At 41.6% G+C, this 21,158-nt stretch overlaps 2 protein-coding genes across 8 annotated transcripts in view; one reads left to right on the top strand and one right to left on the bottom strand.

The window, feature by feature from the left end:
* FIGNL1 (fidgetin like 1) overlaps positions 1-2,855 on the top strand; it is a 49,706-nt gene extending 46,851 nt beyond the window's left edge. For 5 of the 6 annotated variants that reach the window (XM_028751045.2, XM_028751044.2, XM_028751041.2 and 2 more), the window contains 2 exons: positions 770-846; positions 1,403-2,855. In XM_028751045.2, coding sequence (XP_028606878.1) covers positions 770-846; positions 1,403-1,499 — 174 coding nt within the window. In that variant the 3' untranslated portion in view covers positions 1,500-2,855. The remainder of the gene's footprint in view (positions 1-769; positions 847-1,402) is intronic. The other variant, XM_077916543.1, reaches the window with a different exon arrangement.
* STK17A (serine/threonine kinase 17a) overlaps positions 1-20,947 on the bottom strand; it is a 42,114-nt gene extending 21,167 nt beyond the window's left edge. The window contains exons 1-7 of one of the 2 annotated variants that reach the window (XM_028751031.2): positions 20,537-20,834; positions 11,370-11,582; positions 9,197-9,341; positions 8,742-8,868; positions 8,350-8,398; positions 8,081-8,257; positions 3,154-6,343 (exon numbers count right to left, since the gene is read on the bottom strand). In XM_028751031.2, coding sequence (XP_028606864.2) covers positions 6,019-6,343; positions 8,081-8,257; positions 8,350-8,398; positions 8,742-8,868; positions 9,197-9,341; positions 11,370-11,582; positions 20,537-20,694 — 1,194 coding nt within the window. In that variant the 5' untranslated portion in view covers positions 20,695-20,834 and the 3' untranslated portion in view covers positions 3,154-6,018. Of the gene's footprint in view, positions 1-3,153; positions 6,344-8,080; positions 8,258-8,349; positions 8,399-8,741; positions 8,869-9,196; positions 9,342-11,369; positions 11,583-20,536 lie in introns of those variants that run through there. The other variant, XM_028751033.2, reaches the window with a different exon arrangement.
* Positions 20,948-21,158: the final 211 nt, after the last annotated feature.

Below are 21,158 nucleotides of genomic sequence, written 5' to 3'. Positions count from 1 at the left end.
TGCAAAATGTCCCAGATTCAATCTCCAACATAATCTTCTTCTTGTTGTTGTTGAAGCAGGCTTTCTATTATTAGAATATCTTCTGCAGGTCTTGGAGAGCTGTGCCATTTGACTTACATGGTATTGGGTTAGACAGGCCAATGGTCCGGCAAAGCAGTTTGTATTATGCTAATATAGTCTCTGTTGGATGTGTCCGCAAATGGGAATGAGTACCCTTAGAGGGACTCCCTAGTCACACACAAGAAAGCACAACTAGCAGTCCAGCAAAATAATAACCAAATTGAGTGCAGATTGTACTACACCAAGGGGGGGAGGATCAGTGGCCCTTCAGATATTTCCAGACTACAACTCCCATCATCAGTGGTTGTTGCTCATGTTGGCTGGGGATGATGGGAGTTGGGAGTCTTAATTTCTGGAAGGTCACAGGTCTCCCAAACTGTCTTAATGGAACAAGCAGAGCTTTCAACAGCTACTAAAAACCTAGACTGGATTCGCCCATTCTTTTGCAGTAAAGACTTAAGCTTATGTGTGACCTAATAAGGAATTATTTGTATGAATGTGCAAAGGATAAATGGCTTGTTGTGCTTAGTTAAATGCCTGCATGGTTGTCATCCTGATATAATTTGGAACTTCAAGAAAATGGATAATTTAAATCCTTTTCTGAGTTATAAGTTATTAAATATGAATTTTGCTTTGTTTGACTTACTTCTCTGTGGGTGGGGGATGTATTTAACAAAAAATCATAAGAATTTGACTTTTGCATTTACAGTTAAGGATACCAGTATCTGGAACAAAGTCAGCTGGTTATCTTCATGTCTGTTCAGAGAAGGACTTCACCCTTAACAGGTGTGTGCTAGGAGATTATTAAGTGCATCAAGTATGGACTAAGTGCCATTTACAAAAAGTTACCTTTGTGAAACAGGTTGCAGTTCTGCCATGGATGCAGTTGCATTGCCAGTAAACAATCTACATGCAATCTACATGCAATCTACATGCAATCTACATGCAATCTACATGCATAAATTAAGCCAAGGTGTCAGCTGAATTGCTATTAGGTGCTTCCACCAAGATCATTTCTTCTATCAGTTTGGAAGCAAATTCTGGCTGGATAATATGGTAACGTTACAGTGTTTCAGCCTGGTGCTTCACAGGGCTGGGGCCAATGAAACTTGTTCCTCCCTCTGCTTTTCAACATTGCAACGTATCACTATATCGCAATGTTTGACTGGTGATACATCACGATGTTGAAAAGCTGTTATCGCCCAGCCCTAGTTCCTTAATGGTAGCATTTCCCAAGCCTTTTGATGTCATTGTGATGTTAAGAAAATACTACATTAGCAAACTTATTCTAATTAAATACTAATTACTGGATTTCTTCCCCCATCTTTCTGTGGTTGGATAGCTGGCGTCTGCAAGAAGTCACACTGCAGCTCCGTAATGGCCAAAGTGTTCCAGTCTACCTATCGTCACAGAAGGATGCTTCTCAGCAGGAGATGTAAAAATCAAAAAGTTCAAGACTTCGGGGGGGGGGGATGATTTGTGTTGTCACAAGTAAAAGTTTTAAATGCTAGTTGGGAGCCAAAAGGCTTGGTCTGGACATCCACAAGGGTCTGCTCTTATGTAGAAGGATATTCTACCACATAGGGCATACCCAAAGCTTTTAGCTTTCAACATCCTTTTGAAAAAAAGCTATCCTCTGCAAAAAATATTGGGTGGCTTCCTGTAGCAACAGGTTTCTTCAACTTTATCAAGGTAGCATAGTAGGGGGTTTCCCTGTGCACAACCAGTTCTGGCCTTTTAGGTTCTGGTTACATAATAAAAGCCTTTTGATCACAGGACAGAATAAGACTCATATCTGTTCTGGAGGCTGCTGTGCATTTAACAGATGAGTTATACACCTTTGGCTCTCCAGGTGTTACAGAACATTCAATTCTCATCACCCCTGGCCATTAGGCCATGCTTTCTGGGTTTGGAAGACCAAAAGCTCCCCACACTTGCTTTATAAGTAACATTAAGGACAGTATAGCACCATCCCATACAAATGGCCCCTGGAAGCAAAGCCTAACTCAAAAAAATAAGCTAGCTGATTTGTTGCCAACATATTGCTACTTCAAGAGTGCATGCCACCTTAATCCTACACTAATTCACAAAGCACATGCTATTTCGTAAAGTACATGCCACTATCCCTTTACTGTTAGAAAAAAAGCTGCCAACAAAAGATGCTGCCTTGGGGGGGGGGGAGTTTAAAAGTTTCACAAAGGTGAACTCATTTATTAACCATCTTAATATTTGAATATATTACAGAGTGTGAACAATTAAAGATGTCACATACATTTTCCAAATGACTAGATATTGCTCTCATTGTTAATTAGACTGATGTTTAAGGAATGGATGGCAAGTGGACATTTCACTGTCATTCATCTACTTCCATTAGCAGCACTTTTCAATTGCGTTATTCCTTGCATCATGAGCTGATTAAGCCCAATGGTCACAGAATAATTTCTAGCTACAAAGAGAAGGCAGTGCTAGTGTAGAGCAAATAAACTGATTCAGCTGTTGAATATTCAATATGCTAACAGAATTTAAAATAACATGCTGAAGTCAGGGAAACAAGTTGAATTCTAGCCAGTTCAAGGAAAGAAATGCAGCTTTTATCTTAATTCCTACTGGTGTGTTGACAGAAGAAAAGCAATTACGACAAAGTAACCCTCTTCTGATATAGCACCACACTAAATGAAAACAGTTTTCTCTATTGACTTGTGGCAGCAGTTGCAATCCTCAACCTGTTTCACAGTTGTTCTGGACTACTCTCAGACTTCAACTGAACTTCATGGAAAATAAAGGGCTGTCTCCTACCTGCACAGTGTAACATTTGCTTTTTAGTAGACACTGGACACTGCTGAAACAAATGCTACAGTCAGCTATCAGAAGGTGGCAATGGTTTTCGAAAGGCAAAGAACAGGCAATGAAGCCATTAAATGCTCCAGTTACAATACTTGATGGCAAAGCTTTGGGATTCCAGCTACTTCGCTTTAGCACTTATGAGGAACAGAAAACCACTTGAATTAAGGGCTCCCTAAGACTTGTGGAGTTTATTACATTTTTTTTAAATGTAATGTTACAGTAGGTAAGTGCTAAAAAACATAATCAAAGAACAGGAAAAACCAGTTTATTACATTAAAGCAAATGGTTTCACATTTGCCAACCGATCTTGTGTGTTTAAAGGCACACAGTAAGCATACATCTGCCAGGAGTTTTCAGAAATATTTAAAGGCACAGCACTTCTTTACGTTACTATAACTTAAAACTGGTCTGACTAATTTTGCTTTGGATCTCATTTCATCTTTCCCTTAGATAACTATAGAGTACTTAGAAGGAGTTGATCATAATCTAATTTAACTCTGCCATCCCAGGTATCTGATACCTAGAGGTGGTAATTTGCAATTGATCCAGCTAAACCCATGTGCTGCTTCTCAGAAACTCAGTAGTTCCTGTAAGAAAAGCACCATAGCTTATGAGAAAGGACAACTCATTTCAGAACATTATGAACTGCAGCTACAGGAACCAGAGCCCAGAATCCCTTTTTCTACATTTGGAGAATTTCCCCTTCCTACTTTATACAGGCACTTATTTACATTTTTCATAAGGTTAATTTTTGTACTGTAGCATTTCAGATTGACAGTATTACGCTTGTGGAATTAATCGGCATCCCTACGTATTAGCTACTTTTTCCAATACAGAGTTACTTAAATTTTGCTTATAACTTACATTAGACTTCCACATCATTATACAAACTTGCAACGATTTGTGAACTGCACAAAGCCAACCTTAAGGCACAGCAAGTTAATATAACAGAGTACAGCAAAGTCTCCAAGCAGCCAACCAAGATCAAGCTGGCCTTGTTAGAAGTACATTTAAAAACTCAAATATTTTACCAAGTTTACTACTGTACAATGCAAACTGAAAGGTAATGGGACAGACACACACAGCACTTGAAAATTTGCCTTTTTAATTTGTGCTGGAAACAATGATAAAAGTTTATGCTCTGCGATAGAAGACTTAAACCAGCATAAAGAAAAGAAACCAGCTTATGGAGCAATCCTAACTCTCAGCCAGGAGGAGCAGGCTAAGTGGAATAGTGGGGCTACCACCGCATCCAAAGCACTGCGGCTCATGCTGGCCAGGGGAGAAGTAATGGGAGGAGTGCTTATTTTCACCAGCTCCACTCCCTCCCTACCCAAGAGCCAGCTCATTTTGGAGGTTCTACTACTGGCTACAGCCTGCAGTTGTACCACCCACCATTTCAGTAGGCCCAGCAAAGCCCAGCAGAGGGACGTCTGCCACATCCAAATCCTGCCCAGCACAGTGGTTCAGGACTTTGGATTAGTCTATAGCTACGTCTAATAGCAACTTAGAATTTGGGCATAACCATATTTTGGTACTTTGCTGCACTTGGTGAAAATCAATGTTTATCAGCTTGTCCAAACAAGTGGGATACTTATCAATGGTCACGTGCACTGGGACAGCAACCCCAACCATGAATAGTTAAAACACAGGATATAGTACAAAAGCTTTACACATACCAACAGGAGAAGAAAAAAGAACTACTGCTTTCTGTTTTTTTCTGTAAGGGCATTTAACTTGCATGGCACAGGCACCCCTCCCCGCACACCCATCACCCGAATAAACAGGACATTGCTTAGGGTAAAATTGGGCCACAACCTTACTGGTTACAGATGTAGAGGTTTAGCATATGCATGGGGTATAACCACTGAACTACCAGCATGCCTGCTGGGGTATACCTGTTAGGGGTCAACCCTAGGCACACACATCAAGTAGGAATCCCCTGCAGGGCTGCCGCCTTGAGGATGCTATGGCCCTAGCCCCAGCCTGGGCTTCTGGAGAGATGCGACTCCTACCAGATCCCTTTAAGGGGTCACCCCTGAATACTGGAGGAGCAGGCAGAGGCTACACCCCCCTCTCCACCAAAGACAAAGGCTTACCCCAATGCCTAAACCACCACTCAAGCCAAACTTGGCTGGTTACAAAACCCCCTACATCTGCAACCAGGACCTAAGGCCCTCAATGATATTTTGAGAGCATTTGAGACATCATTACCCATGCCTGACAGGTACACACCATCATGCCTGAAAAGCACATCTTTGTCAAAAGTGATGTCTGGGTGCCAAATCACCCTTCTGCCAGTTGCCTCAATTCTGTGCACCACTGCAGTTTACCACCTTCCTTGCCTTGGTAATCTTAGCGAGTTTCAGAATATGCCACCACTGACGTGCCTCTAGCCATTGGCCATTTTAGGGTATAGTTCATTTAGAGCCTTGAGGTTATCCACGATGGCCAAAATCAGGTCTATGTGCCTTTCCATGGGTACAGGTCATTTTTGCCCAGCTGGATGACTAACAGATCTAGACAACAGGCTTTCATTCTAGAGGACGGGAAAGGCGTAAGTTGTTCCCAACACATACTCCTGTGGCCCAGCCACGTAATCTGGACACTGGATGTTAAACCAAGTCGGCAGCCCAGGAAGATGAAAAAGCAAGCACACATGCCCAACTCTGTGGTTGCATATCCAAATTATTTTTGGTGCCATACAAGGAGGTGGAAAACTGGCCCAAGTGAAGTACCCCAGAGGTGGACCAGCTAGCCAAGCAGCCTGCAACGACTGACCAATTTTGGGAAGGCTGTGATCTGCTTCCCCTGCCAGTGCAACGACTCAATTTTCATCGTGCTAGTTGGAGAAAACCCCTCGAGACACAGTCCGCTGCCAGATCATGGTGGGGTGGGTGGGTGTCATCCTGCAATGCTGCCTGACCAATTAAGGTAAGCATACACAAACCACTTCCACAAAAATTAAGATGTTTGGCACAGTTTTCTCATGTGACTTTTGAATCCTACTTTATCAAGGAATGTATTTGCATATAAATGTACATTTGGCAATACATAAATTGGTCTCCCAAGTTAATGTTTCAAGGTCTCAAAAGAGCAGAAACAAGTTGCAATTCAGTAAATAAATTCTCCAGGTATTTCTTGCAGCAATGGTTCTTCAAATTTAAAGCGCTTGGAAATGGTCTTCTGTTCAACAATTTTATCTTTTTCCGATTGCCTACATTGGCCCAGTGTATATGAAGCTACTACAATCAGCTCTTCTGACACTAATGACTCTTCTGTTTTTTCTTCATCTGTAGAATTTTCAGAAGTAAAAGCTTCTTCATTTACAACAACAGTGTTCGCTTCCTCTGTGTTCTTTATCCAGTATATAGTATCAGGAACATCCATTTGTGCTAGCCAAGAATGTACCAAACATTCATCTGCTGTTGCCCGTTCCCTAGACAGAAAAGAGGGAACACTTGCTCAAAAAGACTGGCCAAAAGGATGAAATGCTAAAAATCCAGTTCAGAACACATTATCCATTATGTCAACAGTTTCCTCCCACTAGAGATTCATCATTAAACTGATCTGTGCTTAACATGCATTCAGATGCAAATCTGGCAGTTCCATCTTGTCAAAGCCATGTTTAACCCTTTTCATAATAGTCTCCATGCAGTGAAAAAGATGTTGCATTAATTACTTGCTTATAGTATGTTTTGTACAGAGGGCAGGCTCAGGTCCACCTCATACAAAATAGTTAGGCAGCTGGCTGCTCAAAATTGCATCTATCAGGCAGAGAAGGGTATTTGTGCAGCAACTTGTCAGTTGGACTGGCCAAATTGTTGCAAGTCTTCCACATAAATCTTTTACAAAATCTTTTACCAAGCTACGTGGTCAGCAACGGTAGACAACTGCATCTAGATACAATTTTGTTGCCTCCATCTGACAACTGTTTTATGTGGCTCACATTTCAGATCACTAGAGAGCAAGTGGACCTTGAGAGCCCCTTCACAAATTTCAGAATATTTCTACTTCAATGTGAAGATTTTGGATTTTCCTAATGTTAAGATACAGTCCACAAGTGGGTTTTAAAAGCTGAAATGGATTTTCAGTAGTGTTCACTTTGGAATGGTCACATGAAGCCACAAGTAGTACTGTATATGAATCTGTAGAAATGTACAATCTTCAAGAATTCTAAATATTTTGAACGTTCCTCTCCAAAGAGTTCAGCTACTTTACCAATATCATAGCAGTTATATCCTTTGAGCAAGTTTTCTAGTTTAGGCTTCAAAACTACTGAAGAATAGCTAAATTCACTTCTGATGCAAAAATCAGAGACAATTTCCTGAAATACATTGTAACTGCAATTAGCCAGCAACCTATAGAACATGTTTAGAACAGTAGCCTGTGGATGCCTGAGTGGCTTTTCAAAGCCAAGCATGTGAAGAGGTGGGGCCTCCAACTTGCTTGTAAATTCAAGCGTTTACTAACTATTCAAATAGCTAGCAGGTCAGCGGTAAATGGATGTTTTTCACTTGCTATGCTGCATTAGCTCCTGCAGTACAAGAAATACTGCAACATTACTAGAAGAACTTATGGAGTAATGTGTAATTAAATTTTGTTTATTTCGGGGGGGGGGATTTTAAAAGGCGGGAAAACTTCTTTAATTCAAAGACATTGATATTGAAACATTCAAAGACAATGTTTAAAATTCATAGAACACCTCTATAAATTTATGGAAGCATACTTTTATGAAGAACTCAGACCTTATAGTACATTAAAAAGTGAGAAATTGTCAAATGATAGAGATCTGTGCTGTATCAGGAACAATGTGGCCCATGCTACTGTGGGTAATCTGCAAAAAAATTAATCACCGTCAATGGCCTGGCTTGAATGTTAATGCTGCCACCTTCATAGACCATGGTTTATTAATATTAGGATCCTGGTTTAATACCCTAGTTAGCTAGCTGCCATTAAACCAGAGTTCCCCATTTCAGAACTCAAGATTTAAAAATAAGCCAAGATCACCATGCACAAGCCAGCATGTTATGGAAGTAGCCCACGGGACTAATGCACACACCTGGCTTCCATAATCATGGTTTCATAAACCAGCAGTGTTTCAACTGAACTGAATTTTATTTGTGCCTTGTATGGTTTAAAGCAATGAAGCAAAAAACTTTTAAATATAACTTACTCAGGCTTTTTAACCAGAAGAGATTTGATGAAATCCACAGCAAATTCAGATATAAGGTCAAAATCCTCAGAGTAATTAACATTCATCTGAGATATATTTAAGAATGTTTCCTGTTTATCATTTCCCAAGAAAGGTGATACTCCTGTGAGCATAACATATGCTAGCACTCCAATGCTCCTAAAATAAAATAAAAATAACACACAAAAGCTTCTTAAAAGAGGAAAACTTGCAGTTTACAAAACAACTATTCAATAAAGAGCTCTCCTTACCACATATCTGTTGCAGTGCTGATTGGATCATAACTCAGAATTTCTGGAGCTATTGTAGGGGGGAAAATAGAGCTGGTTGATATGCATTCTACTAAAAAGGTGAACAATTTAAGATACAGATGCCAGTAGTATAGAATCATCAACCTACTTCTGTAACTTTTACCAATGATGGTATCAGAAGCTTGAGAACTAATAAAGGTAGCTTGCACTAATTCTGTATATGTTTCTTAAAGTGTGTTCTTGGATATTCTGAATCACTGCCACAACTTAATTACCAGGTCTTTGAAGAGAACATGCATTTTTGAAACTATGACTGATACTTTAATCCAAATATTTGGATTACCCCATTACTGCTTGCCCATTATCACATTAGTGACTTGCTAAGAACTTACCCACATACTCAGGTGTTCCCATAATTTCTCTTAGTTCTTCACTATTCTTCATTACTCTGGAGAGGCCAAAGTCAACTATTCTAACATCTCCCAGTGGTGATTCACTGGTTAGCAGAATATTCTGGGGCTGAAAATAAATGAATAAAGGTAGTATTAGCAGAATCTATTAAGAAATCCACAGCAGTCCTAATGGCTTAAAATTTGCTACAACACCAAGATAATAGGTAAGCCTGTGTCTGCTCTTTGAACTGCAGTAGGCTTTGCTGCTTGCTGCCTTTTAATTCTCTGCCCAAATTTAGATTTGAGCAGCTGACACGATGTAAACTGATAGCTGGGTGACCACCTAACTGTCTAAAATGGTCCATAGGGTGGGGCGGGTTCTGGAAATGGTCCCCCACTCTGAACTACAAATTTGGTTCTTCATATTGCCTCCATACTTCTAAACCACATCTTACCTTCAAGTCAAGGTGAACTACATTATTTCGATGCAAAAATGAAACACCTTCTAAAATTTGCCTCATGAGACGCTTAACCTCTTTTTCCTTGAAGGCATCATCTCTTTCAGCTACACACTGGTCAAATATTTCTCCTCCAGCAGCACTGAGGAAAAACAGATATATTTTAACTTTTCTAGAGAAGAGAAATAATACCCAACAATTCACTCCAATAGCCTTATTGCTCACAGAGTATGCGAAATGTGTATGCTTGCCTTAAATAGGTCTAACTGGTAAATAAACAGCTTTTCAGTATTCTGGTAACCTACCTAGCCATTCAGTGACCTAGTCCAAATGAATTGCTAAGCAAAACCATGACTAAGCATGAAAGAGCAAGTGTACTGGTACTCAAGATGAAAAATAATGGGTGCTTTGCTCCTTCCCTACTCTTTCTGCCGCTGTGCTACCCCAAGGTTAATCCATGGCTTGGCTCAGTTAGTGTTATGATTTTGGGAAGTCATCTGAATATAGACAAAATCAAAAAAATAATTCCACAGCATCAGGACTAGCTTCTCTTTTACTGATCCAGTCCCAAAACTGTGAGCGCCAAAAGAAAATGTCTAGGCACTATTATTATTATTATTATTATTATTATTTGCTGCCCGCTACCAGACCTGGCTGGACCATAAAGAAGGCTGATCGCCGAAGAATTGATGTTTTGAATTATGGTGCTGGAGGAGACTCTTGAGAGTCCCATGGACTGCAAGAAGAACAAACCTATCCATTCTTAAGGAAATCAGCCCTGAGTGCTCACTGGAAGGACAGATCCTGAAGCTGAGGCTCCAATACTTTGGCCACCTCATGAGAAGAGAAGACTCCCTGGAAAAGACCCTGATGTTGGGAAAGATGGAGGGCACAAGGAGAAGGGGACGACAGAGGACGAGATGGTTGGATAGTGTTCTCGAAGATAGAAACATGAGTTTGACCAAACTGCGGGAGGCAGTGGAAGACAGGAGTGCCTGGCGTGCTCTGGTCCAGGGGGTCACGAAGAGTCGGATACGACTAAACAACACCACCAGACCAAGCAGCCCTGCAGGAAAACCCCCCACATATTTTGCTACTGTGCTACCCTGCCAAATACCCGATTCACCCAACAGCACAGCACACAGCTAATTTTGAACGTTGGTTGATATATCACAATGTCGAAAACCAGGTATTGCTCAGCCCTAGTTGGGGTGTGCAAATACTGCAGCCAGTCATTTATTTATCCAGCAATTACGATTACTAAAAATAAATAATTAAAAAGAAATTGGATGTTTTTATTCATGTGCACCTGTCTTATTGTGCATTCTGCTATGTATTTTACTGCTGTTAACATTCTTGAGCACCATTTCATAGACAGGCAGGATGTAATTAAAGAACAAACAAAACAATGCAGAGCACTGTGATATTAGTCTCCAAATTCTCAGGGACTTATGGTTACTGTACTAAAAAACTGCACCAAACAGAGACAAGCATTGCTTTCTTAGTTCAGTCATATATCTAAGCATGAAAATAGGAACTTTCTACAATTCATAGTAGTTATGCTTCAATGAGACAATATGTTCCAGGAACATTAGGAATCTGCTGGTTAGTGACGAATCTTTTTGAAGCCTATAATTATTCTCTTAGAATAAAACATCCTTAAAGACATATTTGATAATAGTACTGCTGTAAACCTCATACCTCTAGAACCCCAAGGACACTTTACTTGGTGAGTTATCTTCAAACACTAGTTAGGAGCCTCATCAGACTGAGGACCCACTAACTTCTCCTTTCAACTTCCTTCAAGGTTTCAGCTCTGAGGTTGCAGTCCTACAGAGAGTAAACTCCCACTGAAGTCAATGGGCTATCAACCAGTATCAACCAATCCTTTCCATGCTATGGACTGGTTTCCAGTGTTTAGAACCTTAAAGCTATACACTCCATTTTGCTGAAATCCTGGCAAAGTCAGTGTCATTGGTAGCATTAAGTTGCTATGGATGAAATGTTAAGACAATACACCCACACACCTAGTTATGCACCATTTTGGAAAACTAACAAGAGCTCCAAAAATGGGGCAAAAATTTGGCATTGCTTTTGAATAAAATATGTTAATGATAAATCCTGTCATTTTATAAACCCACCACATGATTATAATGAAATTAATACTTACTATTCCAAAACCAAAATAATTTCTGTTGGTGTTTCATATACTTCATGCAAGTTAATAACCCAACGATTTCGTTGTGCCAGTTCCAGAACTGCAATCTCATGAATTATCTCCATCCGGCAATCTTGGCCCTTTCTTCTTTTCCTCATGAATTTTGCTGCAAATTCTTTTTCAGTTTCTTTCTTTACACACTTTTTTACTACTGCAAATTTTCCCCTAGAAGAAATAAAAGTTAAGTTGGATGCAAATTTCAACTACACACAGGCCCCACATTACACACACAATGTGTTCCCTGGAAATTGTTCATTAGGCAAGGGTTTACATAATGAGTTGACGATTTCCATTACACCCTATAGTAATCAATAAATTGATTTGTTTGATCTTGCTCACAAAAATGGCTATCGCTGATCAACAAAGCACACATAAAAAATAAGGAAGTCAGATTTTCAGATAAGTGAATCTGCAGAGTATTAGAAACTCAGGCACCACATGAAGCCTGAAAACTAGGTTCTGGGCGCAATAACAGAATGTCTGGGAGCCCTCTTTTTTTTTGTATAACAAGATTACAAAGCAGAAAATGAATGAACTCCAGCTACAATCTTACGTTCACTTTACATATAGTCCAGTCCTCACCTGAAGACTGAAAAAAATAAAGCTTCCCCTGCCTGCCCACTTAGTATTCCTACAGTATGTGGGTCCCTTCTCCAGTCTTCAGAGAGTGGGTAGAAGTGGGGAGGCAGATAAAGGTCCTCCTTTCCTTCCACTCTGCATACAAACTTCGGACTCTCCCTAACCCCCACCCCTTTCCTTCATATTACAGATATCTTTCTGGCACAACAACTAACACGTATTATAGGCCTACCGAACTGACAGCAGACACACACATCTTGAGCATCCAGTTTAGTTTGCACAAGACTTCAGTGTCCCTGAATGCCCCCACTCCAAAGTTCGTTTAGAGTTTAAGCACCACTGTTGAGAGTCTGAGGTAGATAACACCTTAAAGTGCACTACTTAAAACTGTCGTAAACTAACCTGCTAGTTTATATGAAATTAAAAGCATATCATACATTAAAAGTACATTAAACAAGGCAACGAAAACTTAACCAAAACATTGGGTTTTAAAAAAAGAAAAGCAGAGAGAGATGGGGAGAGAAAGGGGGAGCGAGTGATAGATGGAGGGAGCCCAGCAGCAAAGCTGAATGGGGCACCCAAATCTCCCTCCATGAGGAAAAGAAAGGGGGGGGGGGGAGAGAATGCGTGCATTGCCACTGCCTGAGTCCAAACCAGAGGCACATTCCCGGTTAAAGGCAACATACACACAGCCAGGCCATCACATGGCCTCCCTGAGGTGGAGCCACGGTTGGCCTTAAGGGTTTGTCCTGGTGGCTCAGGCTTGCACTGACCTCTCCTCACCCTCCAACTCCCATCCCGTTCACTTCTCCTTTCCCACTCTGGCAACTGGCTAAAAGAGCGGGTCAGTGTCCGGAAGCCAACCTGAAGTGGCGCCTGGCACCTGTGAGGTACTGGAGTACAGCTCCAACTGAGAAAAAGCCTTGTATGTGGATATGGATACTATTAAGACTTCTCAGATTTATAGTCCACAAAAACTGAAAAAATGTCAACCTATTAACTCTCCGTAGTCTGAAATACCAAATTTGTCCGCATGAGCTGATAAGCAGAACAAGTACTGATCCATTTAAATTTGTAACTTTCATTAAAAATCCTTATGCTTTTAATATGTATACTAAATTTAAGATTCATGTTTTATTAATTAGTCTTTAAAAGCATCATTCATCAAAACTGCTTGCTTTAAAAAAAATCCCCTGCACACACACAGACTTGGACATACAAGCTCCACTAAAATTAATGGTAATTAGTTTCAAGTAAATGTGGCTAAGTGCAGGGCGTGAGAATTTACTTTAAGAGGCAAACTAAGGGGAACCAGGAAGTTGGAGCACTACAGGAATACAAATGTATTTCCCCCAGGAAAAGGAAGGTTTCTTGGTTGGGTATGGGCTATGAAACATGTACTTTAATTGGGAAAGAAAATTCTGGGTAAAGTTAAATGGTTTCATTAGCTAAATCTGATGTCTGCAGTATGGCATTGGCTAAAAATCTGAATGGTTTCACTGGAACTCAGAGTTGAATTAAAAAGAGCTCAATGTCATTTCTTGAGACTACCAACCTCAAAGGCATGGTTTAAGTTGGCATGCCTCCTGGCTTGAAGAAAAGAAACAAAGGCCCTACTGATCACAAGTCAAGCTCAATAAGCAAAATGCTTTTACGTCATATGTTTACCCACTCTCTGGTTGTCATGGATCCACTAGTGAACATCTAAGAATGTGACATCAAATAATAGTTTCTTAAAATAAACTACAATATCATGTCACTATTGTGGGTGCTATACATATTAATAGTAACTTCAGGAAAGAAACTAATTGTTTTGAAAGTGAGAAAGGATTTGCAAGTAACGGAACTGCATTTGATTTACAGAATTCCACACTATTTATATAGGGATATTCTCAGTTTTCCCATACATTCTGGATTGGGGGGGGCACATTGTAAAAGTCATACTCTACTGCCAGCAGTTCCTTTTTCAATGAAAGGTTTCATTACTTGTGTTGTTTTACTGGGCAATTCTAAGCATGTTTACTCAAAAGCAAGTCCTAAACAATTCAATGGAACATACTCCCTAGGAAGCAAGACTACAGAATTAAGAGGCTGCAATTATAAGATGAATGAGATGTAGGAGAGAAGTGAATTCTCTAGTTAGGTTCAATATGCATAACAAAGAATACATTCCCTTAATTCTCTTGTCTATCTCAAACATTGTATTTATGAAACAAAATCCACATTTTTGCATTTTAATATGAAAATATTGAACGTATAGTCAATTAATAACATTTATTAAAGTTATCATACTGCATTGTATTTTAAATATTACAGCTTTTTGATATTCTGTGAAGCTTATTGTAAGTTGCATGCAATTTAGCCATACAGTAAGCCCGCAACTTACATGGGGGTTATGATCCAAGGATCACACCTAAAGCCAAAATAACATATAGCCAATGATGGGTGGAATTGCCAAAGTCATTTTACCTGGAACCCCATGCCCTTTCTGCCTGTTAAAAAAAGTTAGTGTTTTGCCAATTGCATGAAGCAATACACACAATTTAAATGTGTTTAAGTTTCAGGCTTAATGTAATTAGTAAATAATGAGCATATGAAGCTATCGTATACCAAGTCAGACTACCGACCCACCTAACTCAGTTCTGTCTACAGTGCAAAGCTGCAATGCTACTTTTAAAAAATCACCAAGTTCACCTTGCTCAATATTTAAGCATCATACTATTTGCGTGTGTCATCTCTATTGCTCTAGCAACTAAACTACTGTTATTTTATATTACATTGTAAATTAGGAAAAGATACTACATTAGTATCCCTAATGTAGATGCCAGCTACTACCAACATAGATTTAAGCAGATGCAAATGGAATTTATGACAGATTTGGAAAACTAAAACAATTATCTTAATATCTGAAGGCAATGAGACTCCAAGTAATTGTATTTTGGGTTGAATTATAGGTTTATCTATTTGTGATCACTCTGGGAGAATCTACATATATGTCTGTACAGCACCTAAGACTGGCTTTTCTACTATTTCCCTTTTCCCTTGAATAAGTACAGGAATTTATACAAGGAAATAACATGGGTTGAGGGAAAAGCAGATTTTGGCAAGGTATGCAAACATGAAAATACACAATAACCCTCAATATTTCCCACTCTTTCCCTATAGTCAACCAATGCATTAAATGCTACCCAGAAAATAAGTGATGAGAGCCATACCTTGTCCATCTTCTAAGGAAGGAATGGGGAAGGGAAAACTATGAGTATTAGGATGGGTCAGAAGGGTACCCAATCTAATACAAAGTACATTTTCAGTCACTTGCATAAATGGACAGTGGCATTTAGTTTTCTAAGAAATTAAAGCCATCCAGACCTAAGCCTGATGTTCTCTAGCAAATCCAGTTACTCTAGATCAGGTCTCCCCAGTCTGGTGCCCTCCAGATGTTTTGGGCTACTCCCACATCTGGAAGGTACCAGGTTAGGAACATAGGAAGTGTCTTCTACAAGTCAGCCCAATTTAGCTCATAATCATGGGCATACCCAGGATTTCTTTTAGGGCGGGGCAGGCTTTATGTTGGGGGTGGAGACAGAACCGAGTTATCTGTAGCAAAATTGGTCAGTTAGTTAAGTATTTTAATTTATTTACTTGATTTAAGGGGGGCAGCTGCCCCCCCGGCTATGCCCAAGGCTCATATGTACGAGCATGCTACTCTCCACCAAATGGCAAGGGTGCAATCTTTTATGAACCTCAAGTGAGATTTCATTTATAAAAGGTGTTGTTATGCTTTACTGAACCTTCACAAACCAAAACACACACACATCCTTATGTGTGGCAAAGTACACAGAACCTCTATTGAGTCAGACTGTTGGTTCCTATAGCTCGATACTGTCAACACAAACTGGCAGCAGCTATCCAGGTTGTTGACAAGGAGTCTTTTCCAGACCAATCAGGGACATGCCAGGGATTGAACCTAGGTCCTTTTACATGCAAAGCAGATGGTCAATCACTGAGTTATAGCCCTTCCAGATTGTGGAAGGCTGCCCTTCATCACCCCTTCCCCATTATTGTCCAAAGTGATTTCTCAATCAATTAATTACCATATTTTTTTGCTCTATAAGACGCACTTTTCCCCTCCTAAAAAGTAAGGGGAAATGTGTGTGCGTCTTATGGAGTGAATGCAGGCGGGAAGCTCTGCTCAGCGCTCCCTTTAAAGAGCCGCGTGGAGCGTGTGTTGGAACGCCACACACACACTCCGCTCGCTCTTTAAAGGGAGCGCAGCTCTTGGTGGAGCCTTAGTTGCGCGCAGGCTCTCCCTGGGCAGTGGGATGAAGGCTCCCCTTGCCTGGGAGAGGCTGCGTGCGGCTATCCCATAAGCCAGGACAGCCAGCAGGATCGCTGCGCTGCGATCCCGCTGACTGTCCTGGCTTCTTGCTTAGCTGCGCGCAGCCTCTTCCAGGCAGGGGGAGCCTTCATCCCATAATCCCATAATCCCACTATCCCATAATCCAGATCCCTTTTGCTGTCCTGGCTTCTGAGATTCAGAATATTTTTTTTCTTGTTTTCCTCTTCCAAAAACTAGGTGCGTCTTATGGTCTGGTGCGTCTTATAGAGCGAAAAATACAGTATATAGAAATCTATCACAATTTTTTAGTTTGATACCGTTATCCTGCTGGCAAAATAGAATGCAAACCTCAGAGAACAGTGAACAATGTAATTTCATGGAAACAGAATTTCATGTAAAAATACACTTTTATGCTATTTAGGTTCAGACTGTGTTTACTTCTGATCTCTTCATTGTGGACAATTGCCAATAAAAGACTTGATGACCACTAAGCAGGGACTCAGCTACCACACAAAGTCACAGAAATTATTTCTTTATCTTCCACCTGCAAGTTTTCATAAATTTCTATCAGTGCTTCAATACAAAAATACCCGAGTATAATCCTCAGGCCTTTTTTCAATAGCAGCCACTAGAACTTTTGTGGGCTTTGCTATCACCAGCTTATTTTGTCTGCAAGGAGAAAAGTCACAACAGTCAGCTGAACATCATGGATTATATAATAATAGTAGGTTGGTTAACATTTTGTGCAAATCTCTGTAAGAAGAGCAAAATACCAATAAATGAACCAATATTTCAGTACAGCCATCTACCCATAGATATGTTATCCTACCCTAATTACAACAGGCTAGGAAGCCTTCTCATTCTGCTAGTTATATCATGATCCCCAATATAGGTTTGTTTTGCACATTAAGACCAAATATTTTTAAATAAATAAGTGTAGGTTATTAGTATACTGGCAGCTTTCACTTTAAATTGTATTTAAATGACATATTGATTTACTGTATTTTAACATTCCACACTCTGGAATTGTATGAACTATGAAGAGGAGGCTATAAGTAATTTAAATAAAAACACAAACAAATATTTCACTATGCAGAACACTGACTAATACGCAGATTCTTGCTGTAGTACCCTTGTTAAGAACTATCGCTGCACTATGGATTAGGGAATAGCATCCCGCAGTAATTCAACAAAAATAATTTCCATGGATATTTTCATATATGAAATTAAAGAGATCCACATATGAATTCTGTTAACATGGGAGAAGACTCAGAACAGCAAACATACAGTCCCAGCCATATTATTATTATTATTACTATTATTAAGCCCAATTTAAGCCTTATGCAGATACACTTAATGCCCAAAGTTGTCTCTGATCTCCTGCCTAACGTTTAGCCACAGTCTGCTATTTGTCAATGAAACACACATAGAATTGGTGCAGCCTGCATCTACTTTTCATTGACTGAACTTTTTTGTTTTGTATTTAGTTGCAACCTGAAGATTTTGGTAAGGACAGGACGTCTACACCCTTGATGATCATACTATGTTCCAATAAGATGCACAACTCATTTTGAGTCTCAGAGCAGATACTCATGTTACATTTTTATATATGCAGGCCCACACTTGTTTACAAAGATGTGCGCTTGATTTGTAAATGAAAGAATGGCTGCATTTGAGGTTTTGTTCTGTTTTTAATCTGTTGGGAGCCGCACAGAGTGGCTGGGGAAACCCAGCTAAATGGGTGGGGTATAATTATTTATTATTATTATTATTATTATTATTATTATTATTATTATTATTATCAATCTAAGGATTTCTATTTTATTTTATTGCTTAACTTGGAAGGAAGTCAATGGATTAGATGGTAGGATCAGCTAACCAAAAGATCTGGGATAGCTCAGTCAGTAGAGGATGAGATTCTTAACTCCCGTTTGGACTCCCGAAACTGTTCGAAAACCAAGGCACGACTTCCAATTAGCTGCAGGACCTTCCTGCACTCAAGCAGAAGGCGCATCGGACGTTCAGCTCCCGAAAAACATTTGCAAACACTTACTTTCAGGTTTGCAGCGTTCGGGAGCCGATTTGTTCGACAACTAAACCGTTCAAGAACCAAGGTACCATTGTATTCTGGGGCGGGGTGGGGGGGTAGAGAGAACCACACAATTGGGACTGGAAGCTTTAACTCAGTAGGCCATTGTTACGATACAATCAAAGTTAAGCATTTTAGAAACATTTTAATAGAAGTTTAAACTTCACCTGGCTTGCACCTGACCATTTAAAATGGGCTATCACCAATAAATCAACTGCCCAGAAATCTGCAATACAAAATTGTATTGCAGCAATGCACCAGAAAAAAGCAGATATAGTACTTTATTTTTTGACCAATACAGTCAAACCTCATCCCCCGAATGTCTCCATTTTGGAACGTTTTGTCTCCTGAACGTCGAAAAACCAGAAGTAAATGTTCCAGTTTTCGAATGTTTTTCAGAAGCCGCATGTCCAACACAGCCTCTGCTTGCGTGCAGGAAGCTCTTGCAACCAATTGGAAGCCGCACCACAGCTGTCAAACATTTTGGAAGCAGAACAGAGGTTTGACTGTATTATTGAATTTCCTTTATTGCTTTTGAAATATTTTCAGGTTTTGCTAAATTTATACGATATTCACTGTGAACAGGTTGAATAAATCTCTACTCAAACATGACAAGCATTTCTACAAGGAAACTGCATATACAACATACATGCATTTTTAGATTTAAAAAACACACACCAAAGACTACAAGATCAGTACTGTGCCTGTACTGTAGTATGAAAAATGTATACCTTCATACTGGATAGACTCACAATTCACCTACTTTAAACAAGGGTGAAGTATATAGCCTTCACTCATCAGTTACCTTGAATTTTTCAAGGTTAAGTATACATCAACCAGTGGTGTATCCTTAAAGCAGGCATGTCCAAAGTCCATTTTGGGGGCCTAATCTTTGGTTGCAGGGGGCCTAAAGTTTGGCTGGCCCTTATGCATATTATGTTCACTTCATCAAATCTGGCCCTCTTTAAAAAAAGTTTGGGCAAACTCACACCTCTGATCCCTACAAAATAAAGTACACTTCCAATAGTGCACAAAATACCCACTTTTGCTCATAGAAGTAGACTGCCAACAACTCCTATGTGCACCATTAAACCTGGAAACAACTCTGCCCCAAAAGGGCAAAAACCTGCTTTTGTAGGGCAGAGGGGTGTGTATGGGGGAAGAGCACAATGTCTCCGTGGGCATACAAAGCCAAGATACCTGATTCCACACATATAGGATCAAATATATTTTGCCAAGTCACAAATGGGTGGGGGTGAGGCGAGGGAGAGACACAGGCCAAAGGGGAATTTGTGGGAACAGTTCTCCCCCACCATCCCCACAAACAATGAAAAACCAAGTCTTTCTTTTACACCTTGAAATCACTCAGGCAAGGATTAGGAGAAGGAGAGTAGCAGGAGAGCCACCAGATCTTGTTTGTTTGTTTATTGCATTTATACCCCACCTTTTTCTCCGAAGAGTTCAATGTGGAGCAGCATGGCTCTCCCCTCAACTCCCACAACCCTGTGAGGCGGGTTAGGGCGGAGAGGCAGGGTCGCCCCCCCCCCCGCCCCCAGTCACAGCTTTACGGCAAAGGGAAGGGGAATTGTTCATCTCATGAAACTTGTACGCCGCTTGATTGCAAGAAGTCTCAAGACGTTTACAAAAAGGTAAAACGAGAAGTCGGGGACGGGGGACCAGATACGAATTTTAAAAACACGCGAAAGTTAAAATACTAATAATGCAGGTTAAAACTACCTCCGCTTTCTAAGCACCTGGGCAGGCTCGTCTAGGCAGGGGCGTTTTCAGCCGAAAGGAGCGCAGCGAAGGGCAGCGAGTTCCGAAGGGGAGGCGCCGCCGCCGCCGCACTCGGCGACCGAGGTCTTGCAAACGCGGAGTAAGAGGTCGCGCCACTTCCCTCCCCACTGCGCCCCACTGCCTCTCTCTCATAGCTGCCCCGGAAGGGCGCTGCGACGGGGGAACCTCCTCCGCCCTGCCGCCTCCCCGCTTCTCCCACCACGGGCTCCGAGAGCCTTGGCTCGCAAGAAGCAGGGCGCCGTCCCCACCTGCGGCTGAGCGCGGCGCTGCCGACACGGGCTGGCAGCGGCTCCCCGCGCCCCCCCCCCGGCTCACCTGCCGAGCTCGCGGCCGGGGCTGAGGCAGTATCGCTCCTGGAAGGGCTCGGTGAGGAGGCGCGTCCGGATCTCCGTCAAGAGGCCCCCGCGCCGCGGCTGAGGGGGCGCCCGGCTGCCCCGGGAGCGGCGCGGCGGAGGCTTCTCCTCGGGACTCATGGCGAGAGAGAGAGAGAAGTCCGAAGAGGGAAGAAGGCGAGCGGGCGGGCAGGCGGCGTCCTCCTCCTCCTCAGCCCCTCGCCGGGATGCGAAGGCAGGCGGCGCTGCCCGGCTTCTGCCGCTCGCTCTTGCCTGAGGTAGCTCGAAGCAGCGGCGAGGAGGCGGACTGCGCCTGCGCGGGGGAGGGACGGAGGGGAGGAGTCTCCACCGCCGTCGCAGGCGCCCTTTGGGCCGACGGCTTAAGAGTGGCGGGAGCAAGCCCCGCCCTCCACGCCAAACCCCGCCCCGCTGCGCCCGCCCAGCCAACCGCGCCTTATCGGAGGGTAAAGGTCGAAAGGCCCAGAGGCAAACGAGGAAGGGTTCCGGGCTGGGCGGTTGGGCAGCGCCACCTGCAGGCTTGGCTTGGCGCTGCGCGAGCCTCAACGGACAGGCGGGGGAGGAGATAGCCGCCTCATTCCAGGAAT

Source organism: Podarcis muralis, chromosome 12, assembly GCF_964188315.1.
Source record: "Podarcis muralis chromosome 12, rPodMur119.hap1.1, whole genome shotgun sequence".
Lineage (NCBI taxonomy): Eukaryota > Metazoa > Chordata > Lepidosauria > Squamata > Lacertidae > Podarcis > Podarcis muralis.
The sequence above is the reverse complement of the archived record's forward strand: the minus strand, read 5'-3'. Positions and strand labels throughout refer to the sequence as shown.